The sequence below is a fragment of the Rhipicephalus sanguineus genome, chromosome 6 (genome assembly GCF_013339695.2).
Source record: "Rhipicephalus sanguineus isolate Rsan-2018 chromosome 6, BIME_Rsan_1.4, whole genome shotgun sequence".
NCBI lineage: Eukaryota > Metazoa > Arthropoda > Arachnida > Ixodida > Ixodidae > Rhipicephalus > Rhipicephalus sanguineus.
The window spans coordinates 123,620,256-123,645,935 of NC_051181.1; the positions used below are offsets into that span (position 1 = coordinate 123,620,256).

General features: G+C 46.4%; 2 protein-coding genes across 2 annotated transcripts; both read left to right on the forward strand.

The window, feature by feature from the left end:
• Window positions 1–9,223: 9,223 nt before the first annotated feature.
• LOC119396330 (glutathione S-transferase omega-1) lies at window positions 9,224–15,740 on the forward strand. The gene is made up of 4 exons (XM_037663498.2): window positions 9,224–9,297; window positions 11,585–11,807; window positions 13,326–13,452; window positions 14,991–15,740. The coding sequence occupies exons 1-4, from the start codon at window positions 9,239–9,241 to the stop codon at window positions 15,230–15,232; spliced, it is 651 nt and encodes a 216-aa protein (XP_037519426.2). The 5' UTR covers window positions 9,224–9,238; the 3' UTR covers window positions 15,233–15,740.
• Window positions 15,741–16,740: 1,000 nt separating this feature from the next.
• On the forward strand, window positions 16,741–18,512 carry LOC125759022 (uncharacterized). Its single transcript, XM_049417057.1, has 2 exons — window positions 16,741–17,236; window positions 18,110–18,512. The coding sequence occupies exons 1-2, from the start codon at window positions 16,752–16,754 to the stop codon at window positions 18,369–18,371; spliced, it is 747 nt and encodes a 248-aa protein (XP_049273014.1). The 5' UTR covers window positions 16,741–16,751; the 3' UTR covers window positions 18,372–18,512.
• Window positions 18,513–25,680: the final 7,168 nt, after the last annotated feature.

Sequence of the window (25,680 nt, forward strand, 5' to 3'; positions counted from 1 at the left end):
CGTGCATGCAGGCCGTATACGCAGCAGCTGCCACACTTATTTCAAGCGCGACTGCGGTACATTTACGGAACTTCGAGGGTGGTGGTGGTAAGGAGGGGGGGGGAGGCAGAGGTATTTGAGCTTACCGAGGTGAGAAGTGCCCGGTGAATTTAAGATGCCGTAGAAGTCCATGAACATAATAAGGTAAATTGTTTTTTTTTTCAATGAAGCTATTAGGTCGGCATGAGCTATCGACCTGTAGCAACGAAACCTAGAGGTGATTCTTTCGAAACTATTGGTCGCAATACTAAATCCTTCTCTCGTCTTGCTTCTTAGACCTTGTGGTATGCGATGAACTGGCACCCACTGGCCCATTTTACTGTCCTAATAACACACGTTCTGAGGAAGACTAAAGTGTGTGTGTGTGTGTGTGTGTGTGTGTGTGTGTGTGTGTGTGTGTGTGTGTGTGTGTGTATGTATATATATATATATATATATATATATATATATATATATATATATATATATATATATATATATATATATATATATATATATATATATGTAACGGCATTCAGTTGTAGGGCACATATCAGTGATACGTGATACGGTATAAGTGCAGTTGTGCACATACTTTGCAGTCTCCATCATCAGTGTGTGTGTCATTTAGCGCGTTACCGGGCCCTTAGGTGGCCGACCTTAGGTCTTGCTAGTTTCTCCGTTTCGTTGCTCACTCACTTACACCAGTATTGGTTATTTCACTTGCGTATAGAAAATAACATAAACACGAACAACCTTGTTGGCACCACGACGCGTGGTGAGCGCTGTAGCAGAAGGCCTGCATGTTTCTTATATATATACAGCTGCAATACACTCAAGATGTGTAGCTGTATGCTCCCAAGCGAAAAGTGATCTTGAGCGACGCTGGCGAGCCGACCCTGATTCCACGTGCGTTCCTGGTTGGTTATGAATCTGTTACTTAAACAATTCCAGTAATTCCGAATAAAGACGTGACAATGAGACAATCGGAGACCAATTACTTCCTTCTTTTTCTTTCTTTCAGGCGATGGGACTTGGTGTTCTGTGCTAAAGTTACTTATCGACGTGTACGGTTACATTGCGCATTTACTTACTTATTTGCTTGAAGCAGTGGTGGATCTATGTAACCTCCGCGGTGGTTAAATCTTGATCGGTTGCCGGTTGGAATCGGTAAGTCGATTCCAACCGGAGGTTTAAGCAGACTATCAACAGTCGCTTCTTAACCTGTGACAGCGGCGCGAAAGCTTTCCTGTGCTCGGTAAGACACACGCAAGTACTACCTACCAACAAGGGATTGATCGGCAGAACCACCTGCAAGCAGAAATGTATATGCGGACTAGACGCTTGCGGAAAGGCTGAATTCGCATTTCAGGAACGCAAACTGTAATTGACGAGGGGGATGGAAAGTTTCGCAATGTCATTGTTGGCTAAAACACGTTGGCGGGCTAGTTGGTTTGCATCCATTGCTGGACGACAGTCCCGAGTCTCTAGCTAGAGACCAAGGGCGGAGGAATTGATCGAGGGCTCGCTTTCTTTGATAGACACGTCCTAATGAAATCAACACACTTTACATTTACAACATAATTACTACACTACAGTTAGACTACAGATGATGTCCCCTGTGTACTTTCCCTGGCTTCACTAAGGTATGAGGCCAAGTGAAAAATGCGCATTCTTTTTTTCATGATGTCATTTTTAGATTTTTGGTTTTGTTAAATGCGCGATTCCTTGCCCGTCATTTTGCTGTATTAGGTTTCCGTCTGCATAGTTTCTTTCCAAAGATAAAAGCAAAAATGTTAGATTACCCGTCATCTACGAAACCGAAACTGAAAGTGCCAGTTTTGTGTGCCTCATAAAATTAGCTTGATATGTAGTACTTTATTCGTTACTTAACAATAATGTCAAGTGCGAACATGTAATGATGCTCTAATGGCATTGTAAACCTATCATTTTTAATCATATAAGTAATAAACTTCTCTCCAGGTGGACGCGCAACGTCGTACACCTCAATGACACGTATGTGAGCCTGTAAATCATTAAATTTGCTTTGTATGATGCTGCGTGTCATTTTAATGATGGCAGCAGAAACACATTTGATATTTTGAAGGAAGTTGGCTTCGGGCCTGGCCTCTGCACTGCAAGAACTTGCCTCACAAACGATCGGCACCGCATCGCGAAAGCGTCCTATATATATATCACGGCACTAGTGCTGCAAAGCAAGCTAGAAAAGAAAAGGGAATTTGCCGCTGGAGCAATGGCACACAAGGGTAAGGTCCAGGATGGAACTAGCTACAAATATCGAGGATATTGGGGCTCTTGGTCGCCTTGTGTAAGCGCTGCACATGCTTCAAACCTTTTTTGTTGATTTTCTCAGAACTAACATTTTACAGCGAAAGCTGTTATGAGATCATTTCAACGGCCGTTTTTGGCGCCGTAGTTGTCCGCCGCCGCCGCCGCCGCCGCCGCCGCCAGTGTCCGTAAGCACTATCGCACGAAATAAGAAAAAAAAAAAGAAATAAGATAAAAATTCAGGATGGAACGAGGTTCGAACCTGAGCCCTCTGCGTGGGAGCCCAGTGTTCTATTTCAGGGCCATGCCGGTGCTTCGAACTGCGTTGCAAAAAGACCCTATACAGGCTTCATGTCGAGAAGGAACCACATTAACATATGTAATGTACTGTAATAGAAGAGTAAAATAACAACCAGGCGTCACACAAACGTGATTTCTGTAACCGGGCGTCACACAATGCAAATTGCGCAACGAGTGGGTTGTTGAGTGCTTCCAACCCATTACAAAGGCCTCTACGATAATTCTTCATCGTCATCAGCCACAGCATCAACAAAGTGCATATAATGCCTTCCAGGTGTTTAGCGAGTACCACGGTTCTCCGCAGAATGACGAAAAATTGCATAGTGGCTGCTTTCCTACTTCACAAAATTATGATGATTTATAGCGTAGTGGCTTCCTGGCAAGTGCACTTCTATTGGTTGCCAAAGAAGCCCATAAGGCGCCCATGATCCATTTCTTCAGGCTCTCAATAAAGTTAATTCCTTCTCTCTCTCGCTCTCCGTTTCTCCGGTTAACGTATGTTATAAAGCGTGGCAGGACAGTTAAATAACGACCGGGCGTCACACAATGTGAATTGCGTAACTAGTGGGTCGTTTAAAGCTTCGAACCCATTACAAAGGGTTCAGTTATAATTCTTCATCGTCATCAACCACCGCAATAACCAAGTCCACATAATGCCTCACAGATGGTACCTCGCTTCTCCGCAGAATAACGAATAATGTCGTGGTGGGTGCTTCCGAACTTCCCAAAAATTACGATTTGTGGCGTAGTGGGTACGCTGCTAATGTACTTGTATTAGTAGCCACAAGAGAGTTTATAACGGACTCTAGAAATGCCGCTCTTCCAGCTTTCGCTGTGACTGTGCTGCGCTTTCCGCGCAGGCCTGGCGTTTTTTTTTTTTTTTTTTTGGAGGGGGGGGGGGAGGCCTTTTTCCGCACGCGAACATGCATAATGTTTTTGCTAATAAAGATTTCTCATTAAAACTTGGCACACTTTCTTATCACATTGGTGGGTGTGCAATGAAGCTCAATAAACAAAATCATGCCACAAGGTTTAATATGGCTGCCTGTTATACGAAGGTGCCACTAGTGTTAGTGCATAATTTTTTGGTTATTTAATCACTAGTTTTAGTATTCATCTGACCTCATTTTCTTTGGTTCATTGTACTGGCCAAAGCTTCTTTTGTGTCTGCAAAAAATGAGTTTTTTTTTTTGTTGAGTAGAATTTGAGTTAGGAGTGTTCGCGTGAGGCCCACTTTTAATGACATTTTTTTAATTATGAAAAATTAACAAAAATAGGACTTGCTTTATAATGCTATCATCCTCCTAAAGAGGTCCGCTTTACAATAAAGACTAACAATATGTAGTGATTATCGCTTTTTAAAACTTTTTTTCCGACACTTCGCCTCATACAGAGACCACAGTTCTTATCCCTTGTAGGGGCCGCCATCTTTGGTCAGGTGAAACGAACGATCACGACAGCGTGCGCGGCGTCTCATATTCGAATGCTTTGGGCCCGTGCTCGCTCGGTATCAGCTGTGAGTTTGACGTATCCAAACACGCAGCCCATGTGCTGGCCGCAACGACAGGACGATAACCGGGGTCAAGGTTGCACGTGCCTACTGTGAACGCAGGTTCGAGACGAATCTGGGCGATAAGTGGAATCGGATTTATTTTGTGATCTGAGGAGTACATATGCAGATTGTCTATAATGTTCGTCCTTCTGGCTTGGAGCAAGTTCGTGCCTTTTCGGTTCGTTGTTACCGACGCAAGATTATACGAGAAATAAAACAATTCGTAACACTTATTCGTGCGCAAATACTTGTTGCCTCAATGCGTTAGGAAGTACACGCTTTCGACTTGCAGTACAAACGCGACAGTAGTAGTATATGGGGCTTAACGTCCCAAAACCACGATATGATTATGAGAGACGCCGTAGTGGAGGGCTCCGGAAATTTCGACCACCTGGGGTTCTTTAACGTGCACCTAAATCTAAGTACATGGGCCTCAAACATTTTCGCCTCCATCGAAAATGCAGCCGCCGCGGCCGGGATTCGATCCCGCGACCTTCGGTCAGCAGTCGAGCGCCATAACCACTAGACCACCGTGGCGGGGCAGTACAAACGCGACAAAAATACCTGATGTACGAGCCCTGAAAAGGATGTCGGAAAGGTCCAGTAACCTAGTCGTATCTGAACAATGGCAACGCCGGTGTTGCCCATCTTGCAGGCACGTAGGCAAGGGGGGAGGGCCCCCCCCCCCTGAAATTCGTCCGACCTTCTATATTTCCGGGCAACTTTTTCTTCTTTTTGCCATGGAAAGACTTTCTTTCGAACAATTAGGCCTCGGCCCCCCCCGAAAAAAATTTCTGGCTACGTGCCTGCCATCTTGTAATGGGATTAAATCCCGGCCGTGGCTACCGCATTTCGATCGAGGCGAAATGCTTGAGGCCTGTGCACTTAGATTTAGGTGCTCGCTATAGAACAGATGGTCAAAATCTCCGGAGCCGTCCGGCGGTCCGTGAGTGCGCAGAAAATATTTCGATGCTAGCATACGCTACCTCGAAGGGTCTCCGCGATCGCACTAGTTTCTCAGGTTTTGTCAGCGTATATAACTAGGGATGGCTCTCGCATCAGCATGAATCGCTACCCCTAACATACTTTATGTGTTCTTAATATCCTTTAAGCTAACGTCACCAAAAGCAAAGTTTGAAGCACGCACATCTTAAATGTGGTGATAGAGAATTAAGTCAAAAGCCACTACAGCAGACACTTCGATAGATCCCAGCTCGTGATAAACACCGGGACCTCAAGTTTCAGTGGTTGGACGGTAACTTTCTTTTTTTAAAGACCATAGTCTTTCTTGGGTAACTTAAACGCAGAAATTTTGGTCTGTCTGTCTATCTGTCTGTCACACGATTCAACCACGCGGCCAAAGTTTAAGCACTTCCTGAACGCCCAGCCATCTTAAACTGGTAGCTGCGTTCATACTTGTGAACATTGTCGATCAAAAAGCAAATATTACGCATATCTGAGGCGAAACATCAATACGCAAGTATTAGATGGTATGTTTTTTTTTTCAAAGCCACGCGCATACAAATGCCATCCCGTGAAGGAGGTAAATAAACTTGTAAGCGGTACTGGTTTAAAAAAAAAAACACACTGTGAAAGGATAAGCCTGTGCCTTACGAGCAGAACATTGTCTCTTGCGAATCGTAGTCCACGTGGCGATAACGCACTGCGGGGCAACAGAGAACGCTTATCGGTCGGGAGGGAGTCACCGTATACGCAGAGACAAGCCATTTTGAAGTCTTCAAGATAGCGTCTTTCATAGTACTCATTCTTCCATGCCCTACGGAGGAAGCCCGGTTTGTTTCCCGTGTCGAGGGCTCGCAACGTAACACCGTAGTCCTTTAGAACTGCTGTAACACTTTGAAAGTAAGGCGTGCAAGACTGTTGCAGACACGTTGGGCCAAAATGGACGCCTGGGCTTTTGCATCTGGTACGTATATTACCCGCGACTAATTTTGGTTTCTTGCGACGTTGCCCGCTTAGTTGTCTGTTTGCAGTTAGCCGTGGTAGCAGTGGTAGCAGGTGAACGACATTTATAGTTGCCCAGTTATGGCTATACAAGCAGTGTGACAAAATGTGCAGCATGATGGTGTCAGTTATCATGCCCAATGCGAATAGCGTGAAGGTAATCGAGAACATTCCGCGAATGGTGCGGAAGACGCGCCATGCGTCTGAACGCGCGTGATAGCACAAGGGGCATTCTTACTGGTTGTTATATTCCATATCATGAGCCATACACCTTTGGTATGGTTCGAGCATCGAGCTTCGGGACATTAAGTTCAAGTTATACTCTGGCAAAATTTGGCGGCACGAAAAAAAAGGGGGACAATAAATGACAGGACAGGTACCAACAAACAACTGATGTATTGGAAAGAACATTGCATCCCAGGTACCTCCAGGCGCATGCGCGAGTCACATTGTTAAGCCCCGTAGCTGAATGACAAACGACTTTCAGTTATGAAGACTTGTCTAAAAAGTACGATTCGTTGCGATATAAATTCAAAGACTGCACACTAACATACTGGGCACCCTTCTTATTTATGCAAAAAGCATCCAACAATTCTCTGGTCACCATGGTTGTCCTCGTTTCTTTGTGCCTCCAAATTTTGTCAGACCATGCACCAACTAGCTCAAAAACGCGTTTTAGACAAGTTATGCTTTTGGAACATGTTTATGTTTATCTGGTGTACATGTGCGTGGCGGCGGGTTTCCACATCATAAATAGCGCAATAGCGTAACTTCCGGTACACGTCACATGCGGCAGAGTCACGTGACCCGAGCAGAAACGTCACGTGTGACGTCAGTGGTAGAGCGGCACGTCGCTGTCGACTCTGGTTCTGGCAGTACTAAGTAGTGATGCTTGCAAAATAGTGAAAACAGCGGTGCGGCACGGCGTATAGGTTACTGATCGCGCAGTGACACGTGCCAGCCACTGACGCTGGCAAAATAACGACGCTTATGCAGCGCCAGGCAGAACCTTATCCTCCATTTCAAATTTTCGCGGTGGTATGGCGTTATCCATGATATTTATGCTCAGGTCACGTGACTCTCCCTCATGTGACAGCGACGGGAAGTTCCTCTGTTGCGCTCTTTAGAATATGGAAACCCGCTGCGCTGTGTTGACGCCGCTGCGCGCACAAACCCTGCGTCTGCGTGCATGTGACGTCACACCGCAATGTCGATTGTCCGCGCCATAGAGTTTCTTACAATCACCTGGAGGGAACTCTGGCGCTGCGATCGTTCAGCCACAATGGGAATGATGGGTAGTACACGGATTTGCCCGATATTCGTGCTTACGGCTTCGAACGCACTTGTGCATTTGTTTATTGCTGTGTCTTGGCGTTCGTTCCGGGTAAAAGAATGGACCGTTGTGAACTTCGTGACCAGATTTGAGTTGGTGAGGCTAAACAGGCTAAAGTAATGAAGTGGAACTGCTGACTTTTTCTGAACTTCGTCTTCCGGCATAGTGGATGCAGGCGTCGCGGAGCCAAACGGAGCAGAAAGAATGAAATTGAGACAAATCGGTGTACTACCCATCATTCCCATGCTGGCTGAAGCACCATGCGTTGCAGCTTCCATAGACACTAGCGCCAGAGTTTCCTCTAGTGTATATATATATATATATATGAAACTCTATGGTCCGCGCATCCGGAATCCTTCGTGCTAACCAAATAGATTCTGTGCGCATTTAAAGAGAACTCAGTTGCATCGTACTGCTGGATTTTATGGATGTGACACGCATCGTCCCAGGGTGCGACGGCCCATATATGCAAACAGAATGACAGTGCTAATATTGCTACGCGGCTTTAAGCTGTGGTTTCAGGTATCACAATTTTCCCGTTCAAGACTAATAACCTTAATGGTGGAGCAAGCAGTCACAAGCGAATGAATTTCTTTCATGGCACCGCCTTCGGTACTGAGCTACTAAGCACGAGGGCGCGGGTTCGATTCCCTGCTACGGCGATCGCATACCGATCTGGATCAAATGCAAAATGGCCCGCGTGCATTTATAAAGGTGCGCGTCAAAGAGCATTAGCTGGTCAAAATCAATCCCGCGCTGCGGCGTGCCTCGTAAATATAGGCCGTGGTGTTGCGACGCAATATCGCGCAATTTTTAACCCTTTTAGGCGCCAAACGTAGGCAACTTTATTTCAAGGCACTGGATATTCTATCGCATGACAGCCAACGAAGTAGTGTGTTGATTAGTTCATTTTCTGTGATTAATTACTATGAGTTTAATTAAACATATTTATTCTGAAGTCAGTCACGTTGTCTTTTTTTGCATAATACATCTGAGCTCAAGCTTGAAAGAAGTCGCAATTATTTATCGGGCTTATTCACTTCTAGCGAATAAAACAAATTTTTGACGTAGCTGCCGGTACGCGGCACGTCGAATGACACGTGAACATACCTTCAGCCAAGCGGCCGCTTGCAACACACAGTATATGGGAGTTAGCCGAAGGCACAATGAATGCGAGGAAGGTTCTATTAGGGCTACGGACGCTCATTATCCTCCTCCTCCCATTGTCTTCCTCCTGCTTGGCCATGAGTAGAAAGAATTTGTAAAAAGGACGTTGCGTCGACGAATGTACACGCTGTGCCTGAAAAGTTTAAAGAGAAACTTTCTGACTTAATGGAGAGGGAAAGCGAAAATAAGGTGCACGAAAGCAATGGGACTGACTAACTGAATATAACTACAGTACACTGTAATATAACTTTATTTGGTCCTGAGGAGGAGACCTTGTCAACGAAGGCTCCCTGGGAGCCGCCATAAGCCTCTCCGGGCTGCTGTTAACATGATTGACCCCCCAAAAATGCACTGCCTAAGCTGTGACGTCGGCTTTTGTACTCCCGTGCAACAGCCCAGAAAGGAGGGGAACCTTCTGTCCGTCAAAAAGGTGTGTATTTGTGAAATTGAGCCAGTGTCAACGGAAGTAAGCGACAGTGGGAAAGGTGTCAAATCAAGATGCGATCGTATGCCGAGATGTATATATTTAGAACGCGCGTTCTCTCCCGCACTTGGTTTTCTTTTCAGGTTCGAAGTTCCCGCCGCTTGCTCCCGGGAAACTTCGGCTGTACAGCATGAGGTTCTGCCCCTATGCGATTCGAGCTCTGCTGATTCTGAAAGCCAAGTCGATCGAGTAAGTATGGGGAGCATTGACTGCCACTTTAATAAAAAGAAAATGGCAAAAGAAAAAAATATTCACAGCATATCCACGGGTGAATGATGAAGAGCTTGGGCGAAGCTCCTGAAGCAATCATGGTTACACCGTGAAATCTTCAGTGGTTTCGCCCAGCAGTAATCAAAGCAATAGCCCAGTACATCATCAAAGACGTGACAAACACTGTATATATTTATGCAAGAAATTTTATTAATCGTAAGTGATCACAAGTAATTTTATTAATCGTAATCTATCTACGTATACATCTATCTAGCCGCCTACGTCTGGGTGCTCTCGTGATCGCCTCCTTAACTTGGTGTAGACCAAAATTATCATGAGAGAATAAGAGGATTTGACGAATATCACTGTCTGGTCATGGCGTGAATAACATGAAAATCCTGTCGCGTACGTCGTCAAACCATGTCCTCCAGACACGTGTGGCACATACCCGATTACCACGGGCCCTGGTGTACGGGTATGCGCCACAGGTGACTGACAGTTTACATCTACCCAGGTTCGGCGAGAACAGACATTGGTAGTTTACATGCGAGAGCGTTAAAAAAACCGAAATCGGCAGCGTTGACCCGACAAATGCAAATAATAAAAGTTAGTACCTCAGCAGGAATCGAACTAGAGCATTCTGCGTGGAAGTCGGGTATTTTAAGAAGCTGCTTTGGAGAAACACTCTATGCAGACGTAATGTCGGTGCAATGTCCATTGTGGTTCTGGTGCTGGCTATCTAATTTTATAACAAAACAATAAACGCTACATATGTACTCCTGCGATACTGGCGTCATGTCAGGTTGATTATCATACTGCTGCTCCAATGACACACACACGGTATACGTATTATGTGGCACATGTATATTTATTTTTGCTCAACGTAAGGTTGCTTCTGTATTGCCACAAAGACGGCTCGGTGGTCAGTGAAGTAACACGCTGCCGTCTCTATGGCCCCAACACAGTATTTCCGCAGCACGCTTAGCCTTCTTCTGTTCATTCTTCCTACACTCAACCGCTAATTGCCAGGCAACTACTTCGGGATCCGATTAGTTAAGCTTCTCCGCTCTTCTGCGCCGTTGAGCAGCATTTGCGCTCTCCTTCTCCATGGCTATACCACACTGGCAAACGCCAGTTAGAGGCGCTATCAAGCGGTTCCAGTGCAGTGTCAGACGGCGACTGCACAGCGAAGGCGAATAGCTGCGCGTGCGCCGGCGCCAGTGCGTCTGCCACGGCTACCACGTCACTCCTCTGGAATGCGCAGGCCGGCGGCGGCGGAGTGCGGGGGATGTGCCGGCTCCGGTGCGCCAGCTGTGTGACATCACTGATCCTCGCGCATGCGCAGCACGGCTCTTGAGGAGGCGCGCGAAACTGGCTCGGCTAGGCCAGACGCTACAAAATGCAACATAGAACTAGTCACTGAATGCTGCGCATGAAAGCGATTCTCACATGGCGTGGGATCTGCTGAATCTTCCTTTTTACAGCGAAAGCTGTTATGAAATCACAACAGCCGATTTTGGTGGCGTATTGCCGCCACCGCCGGTGTCTGTAACCACAGTCGCGCACAATTAGAAAAAAAAATATTCAGTACCGAGCGGGATTGGAACAAAGGCTCTCTGTCGTCACACAATGAGGATTGCGTAACGACTGGGTGGTTTAAAGCTTCCACCACATTACAAAGGTCTCAGCCATAATTCTTCATCGTTATCAGCCACAGCATCAACAAAGTGTATATAATGCCTTACAGATTGGTCATGGTTACCTCGCTTCTCCGCAGAATGATCAATAATGACACTCCCCACTTAGCAAAACTATGATGATTCAAGGCTTAGTGAGCACCTAGCAACTACAATTGCAGTCGCCTCAAGAGAGTTTACAACGGGCTCTAGAAAGGCCGTTCCTCCAGCTTTCGCTGTGACTGTGCTAAGTATTCCGCGCAGCCCTGGCGTGTTTTTATTATATTTTTTAATGGGTAAAGATTGAGAGACAGCAATTCCGAGTGTTCAAACGTACAGAGCACCTTCTCGTTTTCTACATTTCATTACTCGGAACGAGGCTATTATCAGTGCTGCAGTGAGTGCATGCAAGGTCCAGCATGAACTGAAAAAAAACTTGCGTGATTCTTCGCTACCAGAAGAAATGTCTCTGTTTAGTTGTTAGTGTAACCGCATATGGCTGTCGCCAACAGAATCGACCATAAGCCGATATACGTTATAGTTTAGCCTGATAACGCGATTCGAACGCCGCTCTTCTTTTCCAACGGCAGTCATGAAGTGGTCAACATCAACATGAAGGACAGGCCGGAATGGTCCAAGGACGTGCTCCCTGTCGGTACCGTACCCGTGCTTTCTCAAGACGAGAAGCTCATCAGTGGATCCATGCCCATAGTTGAGTACCTGGAGGAGGCGTATCCGCAGACGAAACCCATGATGCCCACAGACCCGTACCTGAAGGCGCTGGACAGGAGCTTCTTAGAAGTTGCATCACCCGTAAGCTCGTTGAATTGTTAACATTCACGGAGATTTAAGTTTAGAAGGAAGGAAGGAAGGAAGGAAGGAAGGAAGGAAGGAGTAGGCGGGAGTATACAGGAATGTTAGCCAGTTCTTATACCGGCTGGCTACCCTGCGCTGGGGAAAAAGGGTAAAAGGAATCGAAGCTAATAGAAAAGAAACCTTACAAACTAGTAAAGCAGAAAAAGCAAAAAAAAAACAAAAAATTACACCATCTCCCTCTAAAGGGGACCATGAGGTGATGCGAAGCAGTGTTTCGGCATGTCGAGCCAACACCACCTAGACTAGCTAGTCTAGGTGGTGTTGGTCGAGCCCGCGTTTCATCCGCGTTTCATCCGTAGAAGGGGAGTGGAGAGTGGGATGGGGAGGTGTGGAGTGGTGAGGAGGTGTGTGGAGAGGGTTTGCGCATGCGCAGTAAGGGTGGTCACGCCGTACAACACTACCGGATTGAACTCCGCCATAAGTTGCTTCGCATCTAAAATACGACAGTGCTTAGAGTTTGCCTCAAAGACAAGTTGTGCCGCACTCCGCGTTCAGCGGTATCACTACTGCTCATCGTGCAGTTCTACCATTGAACTTCACGCCTGCAGCAATGTAATTATTACCGTTGTGGTGCCTACATCCCCTCGAAGCCCTGCTAACCATTCCTTCTTTGAGTCAGCCGGTGTGCTAACATAGTGACCGCCTTATTATCGGAGCCGTAGGCGGGGCCCTGGTGGGGCTCAAGCAGACTAACACGGAGCTGTTATTGCAGTAATCAGGGGACAACCTCGCTACTAATGTAGATGCTCGGCAGGGGCGTAACCACGAACACCTTGCATCATCGATGTTTATTTTGATCAGTTTTTTTTTTGCAAGGACACTCGAATTAACAGGAAGATGTGCATACAAGGAATACTCAAGTAGAGCTGACCTACCTTCGGTCCCTTCATCTCAGGCAATGTATGTCTAAAGAAACCGAATGAAAATAACAATACGCTATAAGAGGTCGCTGGCAGCGTTCGCTAAGCCGGCATCATGGCAATGACATTTCGTGAACCATTGTACCAGATACGTCAGGACTCTCCATTAAGTCTGCGTTTTACATCGACAGAAACACCCTTGTTAAGGACAGCGCTTCAGAAGAGCGGGTTGTGGTTACGCAAAACCTCACAAGATGTCCCTGCCGGCGTCGTTCTTGCCTTCTGCAGGAACAGCGCACGTATGCCAACGGCAGTGCCTATAGAAAGGCATACCGGACACGCTAAAACTCTCTTTTAACTCTGTATTCTATATGTACACATAAACACATCTTTACAAAAGACAACGTTTTAAAATAACGCATTGTGTTTGTACGAAGCATCACAAGATGTCCGTGCCGGTGGTGTCCTTGATTTTCGCATCTTCGTTAACCCAAACATGCGTGAAAAGTAACGTATTTACAGACGATCTCAAACGGCTTTCTATAGTGTTTGTATGCTGCTGACGGATCGTAACACGTTTGAACACACTTTGCAGGCGCTCGAGGCGTTGGTCTTCATCCTGTTGAGGAAAGGGTCCGTCGAAGAGAACTGGGCCAACTTTCTCAGGAAGATACCACTGTTCGAGAAGGAGCTCGTCAGCAGGAACACTCCCTTTCTCGGTGGTACGTCTACACCTTTGCTCGCACGAACTCGACACGATCGAGTGGGGTCGAGTGAGAAATCGATCTGACCCCAACCCGACCTGCTTGCGTTTTCATGCATCTTGTCAAGCGCTATGGGGGAATCGGTTCACACCTTGCACACGGGTCGGCAGAATTCACTTTTGCTCGACGATCTATTCTCCTTTCTTCGCCCGCGCTCCAATGACGATTTGAGAACGCCCTTCATACCTATAGGACGACGTACCGCTCTTCCTTTACATGTACGTACGCTTGCACGCACGCTGCGTGATCTCTCACTCTCTATTTTAGTCATTGCATTGTTTTGACGACGAAAGAGAGAGAGAGAACTTTAATTCGCACCCGTCAAAAATGCCGGAGAAGAAGGCTTTCGCCTCAGCCCCCATTCACCCGCGAAACCGTCGGCCGGAATCCTTTGGGACCTGGAGACGGTCGGGGCGAGATCAATGACCTTTCGTTGCCCTTCTGCTTCGTGGTTGGGTAATAAGGTCTCCCAGGGTTATTCATTCTACGCGGGTCGTTATAGGAAGGGCAGGTCTAGACCATGCGGACTAGATCTGCACTGCTGTCGCAGTGAGTGCATCGAGGATTAAAGACTTCCGGATTCCATTTACTGTACAGTGACCCCAACAATTATGGTATAATCACCCATTCCGTTGTACCCTGTTTCAGTTAACTTGTTTTCTCGTGTTCTTCAACTTTCCTTTTTTTTATTGACATGATGTAAGGAGATGCTGGTGCACAAATAAGGCGCCGGCTGCTCCTTAGCTCTTAGAGGTGTCCTACATAGCGCACATTAGGTCCAAATTTCTAGGCATAACTAAACCGCAGCACATACAATATACAACTTAGTATAACAGTCAAGACATAGAATAACAGTCAAAACAACATATTCAACAATCACATATATGTGTGCACACGGTGACGTTAAAAAAATGAAGAGCAACCGTTGCATAGCATAAGCAAGACAAAACTAGTCAACACGCACACAAATATACACTGTGACGTTAAAACAAAACAAAACTTAAATGCACTAGTAACGGCCAAGAATGCCACTGTCTTCAAGAAAAATTTTCTATGCTTTTAAAGCACACTTCTGCAACCCTCTTTCTGGCCACAGGCCCGAAAGTTTCCTTAAACTTGGTGGTCTGTGGTCTAATGTCATTAACGATGATTTAAGTCGGCGTCTTGGTGTGTCGTGTTGTGGGCATTCTAGAAGGAGGTGATACAAGTCTTCATCTATGAATCCACAATCACATTCAGGAGTTTCAGCGTGGCCAATTCTGTGTAAAAAAAAATGCTTGGTTCTGTTTGATTCGCGCATGATGTCCTTTTACGGCCCATTACTTTGAGATCTCGCTATTCACGTTTTGTTGCTGTGTTTTCATTTGCATAAGTGAAAGAACGACATTTAGCGTCATCTTTTTATTCCTTCTCTGCCTACTCATAATCATCATCATCGTCACCATCATAATTTCTTCTTCACGTCTTTCAATCATTCTTGCTGTTCTTCTCTGCAGGTCCAATGCCGGGCTTTGTGGACTACGTCGTGTGGCCAACTTTCGAAACCGCCCGTGCACTGAGCGCAGCTCAAGCCACGCTCAACATGCCCAGCTCCGAGTGTTTCCCGCGCTTTTCGAGTTGGTTCCAGAGGATGCGCGAGGACGCGGTCGTGAGAGCCGTCATAAACGAGCATCACACCGTGCTTTTCGTGCAGTCGTACGATGGCGGTCACAGGGACTTCAACGCCGGCTTGCACTAATGTACTTGAGAGTGAGCGTAACGAAATGTTTTTGTAATTTATTACGGAAAAAAACTCCGGGTCTCGAGACGTATCTTAATCTACTTTCTTCTTTGAAGGTATACAAAGCATGTCTGCTATCAATATCTAAATGTACTCTTCGGGCATCTCGTATCTGTATCATGACACTCTTCTGCAATGCGAACATCACTGTCTGCATTTCCGATACGTCGTGCGTAATACCAGGTTTGCCAACATACGACCTACACCTACGGCGAAATTCATGACTACACTGTGGAGGCTCTTTTTTTTTCTTTTTTTTTGCGTACACTAGAGTTATATTGTTTCTTTTCTCATGAAGGCCGTCATCAAGTTATCGCTTCACATTTACCTTTGCTCCAGAAAGAAAGAGGTGCCATGTTGGCTTTTGCAATCTCTTCTCGGCTGCTTGCAGGAAACAGAACAGATGGCGATAACGGACTCAAAATTAAGCGAATAGTGTTGCGTACTGGAATACAAAGTGCACCCACACTTGCACCGGACTTTTCACTGCCCACACAGGCGTATACTCGCGCATTTCGCAGCTCTTGTCCGCGAGACGGCGCTTGGAGGGCTGTACTGGACCTTCGCAAGTTCGATTTCTGAGAGTACGTAGCCGACATTTATCTGACGGTTGTCATTTTCGCGCGACATCGTTGTCTTGCATACTGATTTGACGTCAGCGTTTAAACCGCCAAGGCTCAATCCGATGTATCACCGCTTTTGTCCCGTCGTCGCATCGCAAACCTGTTATTCCACCAGCCTTTTCCGAACCACTAACATGACACCGTAGCCCATACGCGTATCACGACTTATTGGGCATTCTCCGCATATCGTCGCTTGATGACACCTCCGAAGGACAATTTTTCAGTTTCATGGTCCTCTCGAGATGACACGTGCTGCAACGGCCTTCCGCGCCTCATCACTGCTCTTCGCTGCCCAACAGAGTTTTTAAACTCTTGTAACCAATTGTCTTTGTACATGAAGTATTGTGGTGTTGAACAAGCTATTTCAGACACACCGCTTATGTAGAGCCCTCTTTAGGGTTTGGTTGGTTGGTCAAACTTTATTAAACTGTCCTGAGAGACGCGACCAGCGCAGCGGGCTCCTCCCACGTTGGACTCTCTGGACGGCCCAAAGCTGATCCCCGATGTTGTGGTTGTCGCTTGAGTATTAAAGGTAAATGAAGTGGATGATCAATCTTATCGTGCTTGTGTTTATTCGTTTATCCGACAAAGGAGCACTCGCCTTTGGTTCTTGGATCATGGGACCTCATCCTGATATATGCTATATCATGTAATAATGTTTCATTTTATCTACTGAGAACAAGATCCCGAAATCTTTGGCCAACACCATATAGAGGGTATGAGCCACACTGCTTTCTCAGCCTCCTCGAAACGACAACGACCAAGCGCGCGCGAGCTTGGTCCAGGCTGACGCGAGACGCGGCGGCTCTGAAAAAGTGACTCTCAAGAAAAGAGGCTTCAGAGGTCAAACATGCATGCCTTTCCTGTGTGAGTGCGTGCGAACGCCTCGCAGCCGCCGCCGGGCAGCCGTCGCAACCATGTTGGCCATGCTGAGTCATGTACCGCCGCCCGTCGAGATCCTGCAGTCCGACCTGCCGTGGTACCAGCGCTTCTGCACTTGCCGAAGACAGCGCGAGAGCGGTTCGCTCCTCAACGATGCCCTGGCCAAGCCGATCGCAGCCGGAGCCGCGGGCAGCAGCACGTTGGACCGGCTCAAGACCATCAAATACATCGAGCGCTACCCGTGCGTGGTGGGAGACGATCGCAACCTGAGGGTGTGCTTGGAGAACCTGAGCAAGGCGCTGGACGCCAGCAGTCCCGAAGTGGTGGTCGCGTCGGCCGACGCCCTGTCCTCGGTCCTCGAGAAGCATGGTCCCAAGATGACCACGGCCATGGTGGAGAGCGTGTTGAAGACGTCCTTCGACCAGCTCCTCTCGGCACGCATCAAGGTCCGAAACAGGTCGGTCCCTTCAATGACTCACCACTGGGCAGCTCCTGTTGTTACTTAACATGCTTGAAAGGCAACATTGATGTTTACCCCGTAATCCGACGTTGTGTTCGCTGTTCTAACAGAGGTATTCGTCGTACTCTTGAAGCAAACTGCGTACCTTATGTTCCTATAGTAACAAAAAAGTCGGGCAGAACCAACCCAGGTTCTGTGAATGCATATGCAAGAATCTTGCTGTTATATCAGCGGATGACCTAGATTCACCAGTGTTAGCCACTTACCATCATTTAGGCATCACTCAGCCAACACTAGCTGACTTTAGCCAGTGCTAACCATTGCTGGTAACATGCGAGTAGGTACGGTACGCCTGGACGCCACCACTATACCATTCATCGTTCGCCTTTCACAAACTTGTCTGAAGAGGGAAGGGGATGAGGGAACGCTGTGATACACTCGCATACAAAAAAGCATAGATATATACGACCCTTACGACCACGTTGTGAATTTCACTGGATGTAGTCAACTGCTAGCATTCAGTGCCATGTGCCAGCGCATACAATGAAAGTAGCATGGGAGCTCCACATGAGACATGTGCCAACGCGAGCGAACCCGGTTCTGATCTTTAATCCGTTTTTACTACTACATTGCGTCAACACTTCTCGCGAATGAAAACATTACGCTTAACGAAGTAGGCGAGCAGAGAGGCGATTACATAAGCAGGAGGATAAAGCCCCGTCATGTATTCTCCTAGAAATATTTCTCCAACTGAGGTGTCAATGGCGTGTCATTTAGTTTATTTGGTTTCATGATGTTCTTTCTACGAAGGGCAGTAACGAAGTTTCCGAGACACTCTGTAGCCATTTGCCGTGGTGGTCTGGAACACAGGTTCGTTGACGTGATCGTGATCCTGCTCAAGCAACATCCGGGTTATGCCTCCAGCAACCTGCTCTACCTGGCGCAGAATTGCGACGAGCTGCAGACGGTGTGCGCCATGGAAGCCTTCTGTCGCGTCATCCAGACGCGCCACCTTAAGCTGCTCCCGCTCAAGTGCATCTTTCACTACTTCTCCATTCACATTGACAGCAGCGACCCCAGCGTGCGTTCGTACGCAACGAAGGGCGTGGCGCTGATGGATTTTTACTTTTGAGCAGGGTTGGGCTTTGATAATTGCGTATTAAATGAATGTCTGTGCAAAACTTGGCGATACAAAAGCTGTGATGGGCTGCGAAATGGGATGGCTGCGAAATATACGTATGTGCTTAACACTGCATCTTCTATCACGTCACTTAAAGGAAATTGGTATTCTTTCAGAGTCTTACTAAACCCAGTCCTACCCCGTAGAGGAGACCGCGGTTAGTGCAACTGAACAAAGTATCAGTTTAGGCTCTGCGGACCGTGCCGCTCTTGCCGAGACGAAGAACAATCAGTGATCTTTCATCACCACCGTTGAATTATTATTCTTCTGGGTTGTAATTTTTAGCGAGCGCATGTGTGATCTTTCGTCACCACCATTGGATTAAAAGGCAGTTGTATAATAGGGTACGCAAAGCTTTTTGTTATCGTTTTGTCTTTATTATCATTAAATCGAGCAGGCCAATCACCAATATCTTCGCATTTTGTGGCAGCAGCAGCAGTATGTGACAACCAACGCCATATTTATTATCATCATCATCAGCATTGAATTCCTGTTATTTAGGAAGAGTGGAGGTCGGTATCTTATTGTCGACACGACGAGATCTTTTACTGGAGATGTGTCAATGAGGAGGGCAAACTACACCTGCGGCTGTGATTTTAGTGGTCGCCTAACTATAAATCTATGCACTGTAACTATAAGAATAGGGACCAGATTCTTACATCCTCTTCACCCGCAAGCATATACTTCTTTATTGGGTTTACAGCTTGTTTTGGCGAAGCACAGAGCGGTTGAAGGGGGAATCACTTTGACGCTACCTGGAATCTGCTCGACGCAAATGTTAACGGTAATCGGAACTCGGTTTTGCAGCTCCTAATGAACACAAAGATAGCGCTCTCCCACAAAGCCGTGTCGTCGATTGAGACGTACACTAGTGCCTCTCTTTTTTTTTTTTTGACTAAGCCATTTAAATTCACAGACGTACATTCAACTTCATCTTGCTTTGTTCCAAAACCAAGGACCTACCTGAGTGGGATGGTTGAGAAGATTTTTCCTTCGTAGCTGTAAGTTTGTGAAGTTCACGCGCACACGTTTCATGTCTGGCTGACCTGATGCCTCGGTTTCGACGCTGTCGGTTGCCACGCCTGGCCAGAGTAACAAATTTCTCCGCGCCGGGATGCCACGAAGTTATTTGGTTGGGCGGTCAGCTTGATGTCGACCAACACTTAACTTGTTAGCTGCATAATTGTAAAACTGCGCTACAGTTACAGGGCCCACAAAGCTAATAAGTGTAGGGTTTAACGTCCCTAAACTATCATATGATTCTGAGGCACGCCGTAGTAGATGGCTCCGGAAGTTTCGACAACCTGGGGTTCTCTAACGTGCACCTAAATCTAAGTTCATGGGCCTCAAGCATTTTCGCCGCCGTCGAAAGTGCGGCCGCCGCTTCCGGGATTCGATCCCGCGACCTTCGGGTCAGCAGTCGAGCACCGTAACCACTAGACCACCGTGGCGGGATTGCACTCAAAGTTAGGGAGGACACACGGTACGAATTAGACACAACGCATGTTCTCCCTAACTTTGTGCGCTGTATAACTGTAACGCAGTTTTACAATTATGCAAAACCGACTATCTCAATACCTTACTTTGCTTGTTATCTATCTTACTTACCGATTGGTCAACAGCGTCGCCCATTACACAAGTCGTGTAATTAGCGCGCAGCTCCACAAGCGTAGCGACACATCACAAAATTGACTCGTCCCACCGTTTTCACCATCTCACACATCTTTATTTGTACCAACAGATCGTTACACATAAGTTACAACCATACTGGCTGCGCAGCACCGCTGCTCGCCAGGCCATCTGAGACCCGCATGCCGCGAAGAAGAAAAGCTGGCTTGCTGGACGGAAGGCGAATATGCACCACAAACAAAAACAAAAGAGTTTGGCCTCCTGTCGCGCCCGGAATCGGAAGCACACGTAATCGGAAGCCACCACTGACGCTATACTATAGTCCATCACGAACCCTCCCTTACCAAGTTCGCAATGCTGACTCAGTGTTTCTAAGTTAAACACGTTTCGGTGTGAAGCCCCTGTACCTTTCTGATAATGCCTTTGAGCGTGAGTCTTAGTGCAGTAGACTCAGAACATTTACCTCTGGTTGTAGCCGCGAAAGATAAAAAACTAGTTTTCACTCTAGCTTTTTTATCAACACATATCTGAAGAAGTGATATAAAACCGGCACGATATCGACACGAGGTTTCCCTATCAGGATAAAACAACCTTCACGTGTTCACACTTGCTAACCTACAACTATAAAATCCCTTTAGCGGGTGCACATCGTCAGTATTTTTGAAACCAGAGTGATATGTATACAGTGCATTGAAATAGAGCGCTGCATTTCTGATGCCGATCGGCAAATTCCTGCTGCTCAGTTATCAATCACCGTCCCACTTAATTTGCTAGAGTGACGAATAGATTTGCAAGAAAAATAAAAGTAAAGGATAGAACCCTGTCAACTGATATCCTGAAGTCGGGTTCAACTTTAGAAGGCAGCGGAATTTCCACCCTAAAGGCGCATGCGCACAAGCCTGCACCAGTGAGCGCGCGCTGTAGACTGTCGTCGCAAGACGCACGGTCGCTGACTGCGCAGTCGGAGACTATCGCCGAGTTGCATGAGCTGGACCATTTCTTTAGTCGCGCAGGCAATCGGGGAAAGCGCTTCGGTCATCTAAGCGGGGCGTCTCCTGCCTTGTTAAGTTGTTTCCGACTATAGGTATTCACTAAGCACACTGATGGGATGAGACTTCTAGAGAAAAAGCGGTTCGTAAAGAATCGCGAACCTGAGTGTGTGGCTGTCGATGCGAAGCGAGCATCTTCGAGGAATGGCGCCGACGGAATCAATGTCTGAGGTGGGTGAAACATATAGCCGCATGCAGTCTGTGACATAACTGCAACGTTCGGCAAGCCGTTTGGTCTTTACGAGAGGTTTACGGTTGGTAGAATTGGTGGAAACCACTGACCGCGTTTCAACAAAAGGATTTTGTCTTCATCATGTCAAAACGCATTTATACAAAAATTGACGAGGTTGTTATGGCGTTTTCTTCAGGTTGGGGGCTACCCTAGAGATTTTCAGTCCCTGCACGTTGATCGATATAATGAAGCGGACTATTTGCCTTATACCTGTGTCACACGGTGCACTGCTGATCGCGATGAAGCCTGGTTGGGATCAAATTTTGTCATAGGATTGGCTTCCTTTTGTAGCGTGCGTAAAGGAGCCACTCACGATCGAGAAATTCGATCCGGATCAGACCCGATCGTCATCAAACGTGACCGTGTGACACCGGTATTATTCACGTCTTCCCCCGATTAACTAAACCGTGCATTCGCTCCTCGACACTGCCGTGGGTATTGAGGTATCTGTTCCCTGCGCCTTTCGTCCACATTCGCAAGATCGATTATCATTATCAGCCACGTCATCACGATTTGTTCACCAAAAGATGCCGCGCAGTGATGTAACACGTGTCGGAGTTACGTTGCTGCGTTACGTGTTACATCACAGGGCGTGATGAACTCGAAACACGATGTTGCAGTTTTGGTAAAGGAGCCTGTTTTAACGATTTATAGATAGTAGTCGTGACCACTTACCTAAAAGAATAACAGTGTCCACAGTATTCTGGACGTTCTGGATATCTTTCGTCATACTTAAGTAATCATCAATGGGAATAAAATTTACTGGAACGAGCAGCAGGTCATTCTTGCGCCAGGTGTTCTTTTATTTAAAAAAAAAAAAGTGTAAAACGAAGCCTGACTCTATACAGTAATGAAAATGCTATCACCTGAAAATTTTACCTGAATAGAGGTAACCTTACAAAATGCCAGCACCAATTCAGGGTGGAAAAAAGCAGTCACAATCATGCTTGCGCGGCTGTTATTACGTGGCTGTTGTTTTTAAGAATAAGCAGTTCCGATTACCTCGAAATTGTGAAAGTGTGCGCCCGCAGCGTAAGTAGTTTACTTGTGTTTGGAGTATAGCTACTGCATCAACAACACTAGGCTCAGATTTCGTGTAAAATCGCGTAAAATACATATTCAAAGTGTCAGCGAGTGTGTATGTCGCACTATGATGACGTCACATCTTGAGCGTGTCTCACGCATCTTCTCTTTAAGTCGCAATTATATCGTACGACAAAATCATGTAATGCCAGCATATCGCGAAGTCGAAGAAAGGACAGGGGGATTTGTAGTTTTTTTTTATTGAATTGCAGTAATTATGAGAAGATAAATTAAAGTGGACCAGGAAGACAACTTTCCGTCGGTGAGGGCAGAACCCACGACCTTCGCATTACAGGATTTTTTTTTTCATTCTCTTTCGCTTTGTCAGAATTACTAAACGCAGCCTCGCTTGGCTTTGTTATCTGTTGGCTTCGTATGGCTATGTCTAACGAAAAACGGGCCCATATATCCATTTCCATTGTTTCTTTGCATTATACGACATTCAGCCCTGCATGATAACGGCACGGAGTTGTGTAAGCGCCGTCGAGTAAAATAAGAACGCTAAAGGTACGCATCAAGTACGCTTCATGTGGCTGTCAAGTACATGCGCTCGCATTTCCCTATATCTACAACTTGATAACGCTTCTGTACCGGGCGCGAGTGCTCGATATTGTTATCGTGAACCACACAATGTCCTCAAACTTTTTTTTGCGCGTAATATAAACGAAGGATGCGGCAGGACACCACTGATCGCGCGAATGAGCGCGTTTTCTTTTATTGTGAACTGCTAAAAATGATCGCATACAGTAACACCAGGTGAGCACAAAGAAAGAAACATATGTACAAAAGCTATTTACAATGCTGTCTTTTCAGCTTTGGGAATGGTCTAAGTGCCCTACCACTCGTCTGCGCGGGTGTACCTAAACACCTTTTTTTTTTTTTTTTTTTAATGCTAAGCAAATCGCTCGAAAAATCGTCTGTTGATTCGTGCGACACATTAGGACGCAAGGGTTGTCCACCCGAACAGAAACCTTAGTTAACCGTCAACGGGGGAAGCCATACATTTTTTTTTGCATAAACAAATCCATTGTTCCGAATACACAACTCAAGCTTGTGCCATCATTTCATTGCAATGCCTTTCGTCTGCGGACAGTGTCGATTTTCTTGCTACACCATCAAGTATGTATACGTCCTGTCTTTCTCAGGCTTCAGTCTTTTTTCTTCTTCTAAAAGGCACTGAACAAGCTGTCAGACAAGAAAATGATTGCGGGTGCATGCCTTCGTTTGAGCAAACGTCCATCATCACTCGCCATCATAATCAACGCACACGTGAGATTTCAGAGGCGTACCACATGGCTAAGTGCGATAGTGTTTGTATAAGTCAGCCATCAGTCTCATTATCGGAACAAGAAATCCGTTTCATTGATCGAGTGTAATCTTGCGTGGCACGCGTGTTTCTGTATATATATATTTGTTTTTTCAAATAAAATCTTTCAGTTGAAGATCAGCGCTTGTCCCGTCCTCTTCTCTTGTGTCCTCGTCAATTTCGTGCGCTGCGCAAAGATGGATAAGTTCAAACTCGCCCGCCTATCAGTCCTACAAAGAAAATGACATTCGAGTGGAATCTATTAAAACTCGTTCTCCTACGTCACCGAATATCAACAGCCCGTGAAAAGGAGACATTAAAGTCACAAGCAGCCCAGCTGCCCCTTGAAGAGATAGTTTCCAATCACCTGGTGTGCAAATTCGATCAGACATCCCAAAAATTGCGGGGCCTGTCTAAACCTTCACGACTTTCGACCGGACACACCAAACGGAGCACCATACGCGAATAACGATCACTACTCTCTCGCGAGAAACATGCACAACCCGTTAACTAGTTGCGCGACGGCTTATGCGTGACGAACGAACTAAGCGAAAGTAAGGTTAACGTAACAGCGTAACAACTCAAGCACAACATGACACCAGAAGCTTCTGGTCGCCTCACCAGTCCTCCCACGCACTTCAGAGCCCTGCTTCGAGATGTCTGACCAAATGCGCACACCAATTCTGTACTCTGATTTCAAGCAAGCATTGCCTACAGAGCTGCCCATTGAGGAGTTCACTTAAAGCACAGAACTAGAGTGAAAACGTGGAAGGAGTAAAGACATGGTCACCTTTCGCCAAGTCTCAACATGAGCTAATGTTTGGTATAACCTGCGTTAAATGCGAGCAATCAATAGAAAACGCTTTCAGAGGAACAGGCGAAAGAACCAGGACCTATCGCTTGATAGTGTCACTTCATGATTGCTTCACGAGCTTGTGTTCAAATCCCGAGCATTGTATAATATTATCCGCTTCTTGCCGTGTCCACGTTATCGTTTCAGAATTATGCAATTAATAGGCTCTGGCGTTTTACATGCCAGGACCACGATACGATCATATGAGACACGCCGTAGAAGTTGGGGGGGGGGGGGGGGCGCATCTGGGAATTATTTTGTCCATCTGGGGTTCTTTAACGTACACCTATGTTTAAGTAAACTTGTGTTATGGCATTTCATCCCCATCTCTTTCACAATTTCAACGGAGTTTATTAACCCCCTACTTAGCAATCCTCATATTGCTATGATATAGGGTCTGAGCACGCACGTGTGAAAAGCAATCGTTGCCCTACAATGCGCGCGCAGCAGATTCTTGAATTTCGTGACTTCTCAAGAACGAAAAGTGTGCGTGCATTATTTTGCTTCAGCCGTTTATAAAACTTAAATGTTCCTTTTTACTCCAGATACCTCCAAGTAAGTAACAGTGTTGACAGTCTAAGTAACAAACAGTGCTGCGGCATGGATACACGTCTAGGTCACTAGGAGCTAACTAACTACCCATCCCATGGGAACTAATTACCCATGGGAGCTAACTAACTACCCATACACCTAACCAGCAATCGCGGCACAATCACTTGATACAAAACTTCCAATTTCATCAAGTAAACAACTGCAGTCAACGGGGAGCTAACCTGCGATATCACAGGACCGTGAAGAATCACATAGTGAAAAGCTAGCGGTGAGTCAGGCGCTGGCACTTTTTAGGATCTTTGTAACGTTTAAAACGTTTCGAGCTACCTTATTCGTGAACAGACTCAGTCGTGCGTTCGCCCTCAAAGGAATGAAAACTAGTGGTTTACTGCGCAAGCACGAAAGAGGGAAGAAGGAGGGGCCCTCCACGTGATTACGCAGTACACCACCAGTTCGTTATGAACCAACTAGCCTGCAAGAAAGTCTTATTGAGACTTTGAAAACATCACGCCCATCGCAACAGTTTTTGCCACTGATAGAGACACCAATAATTTGAT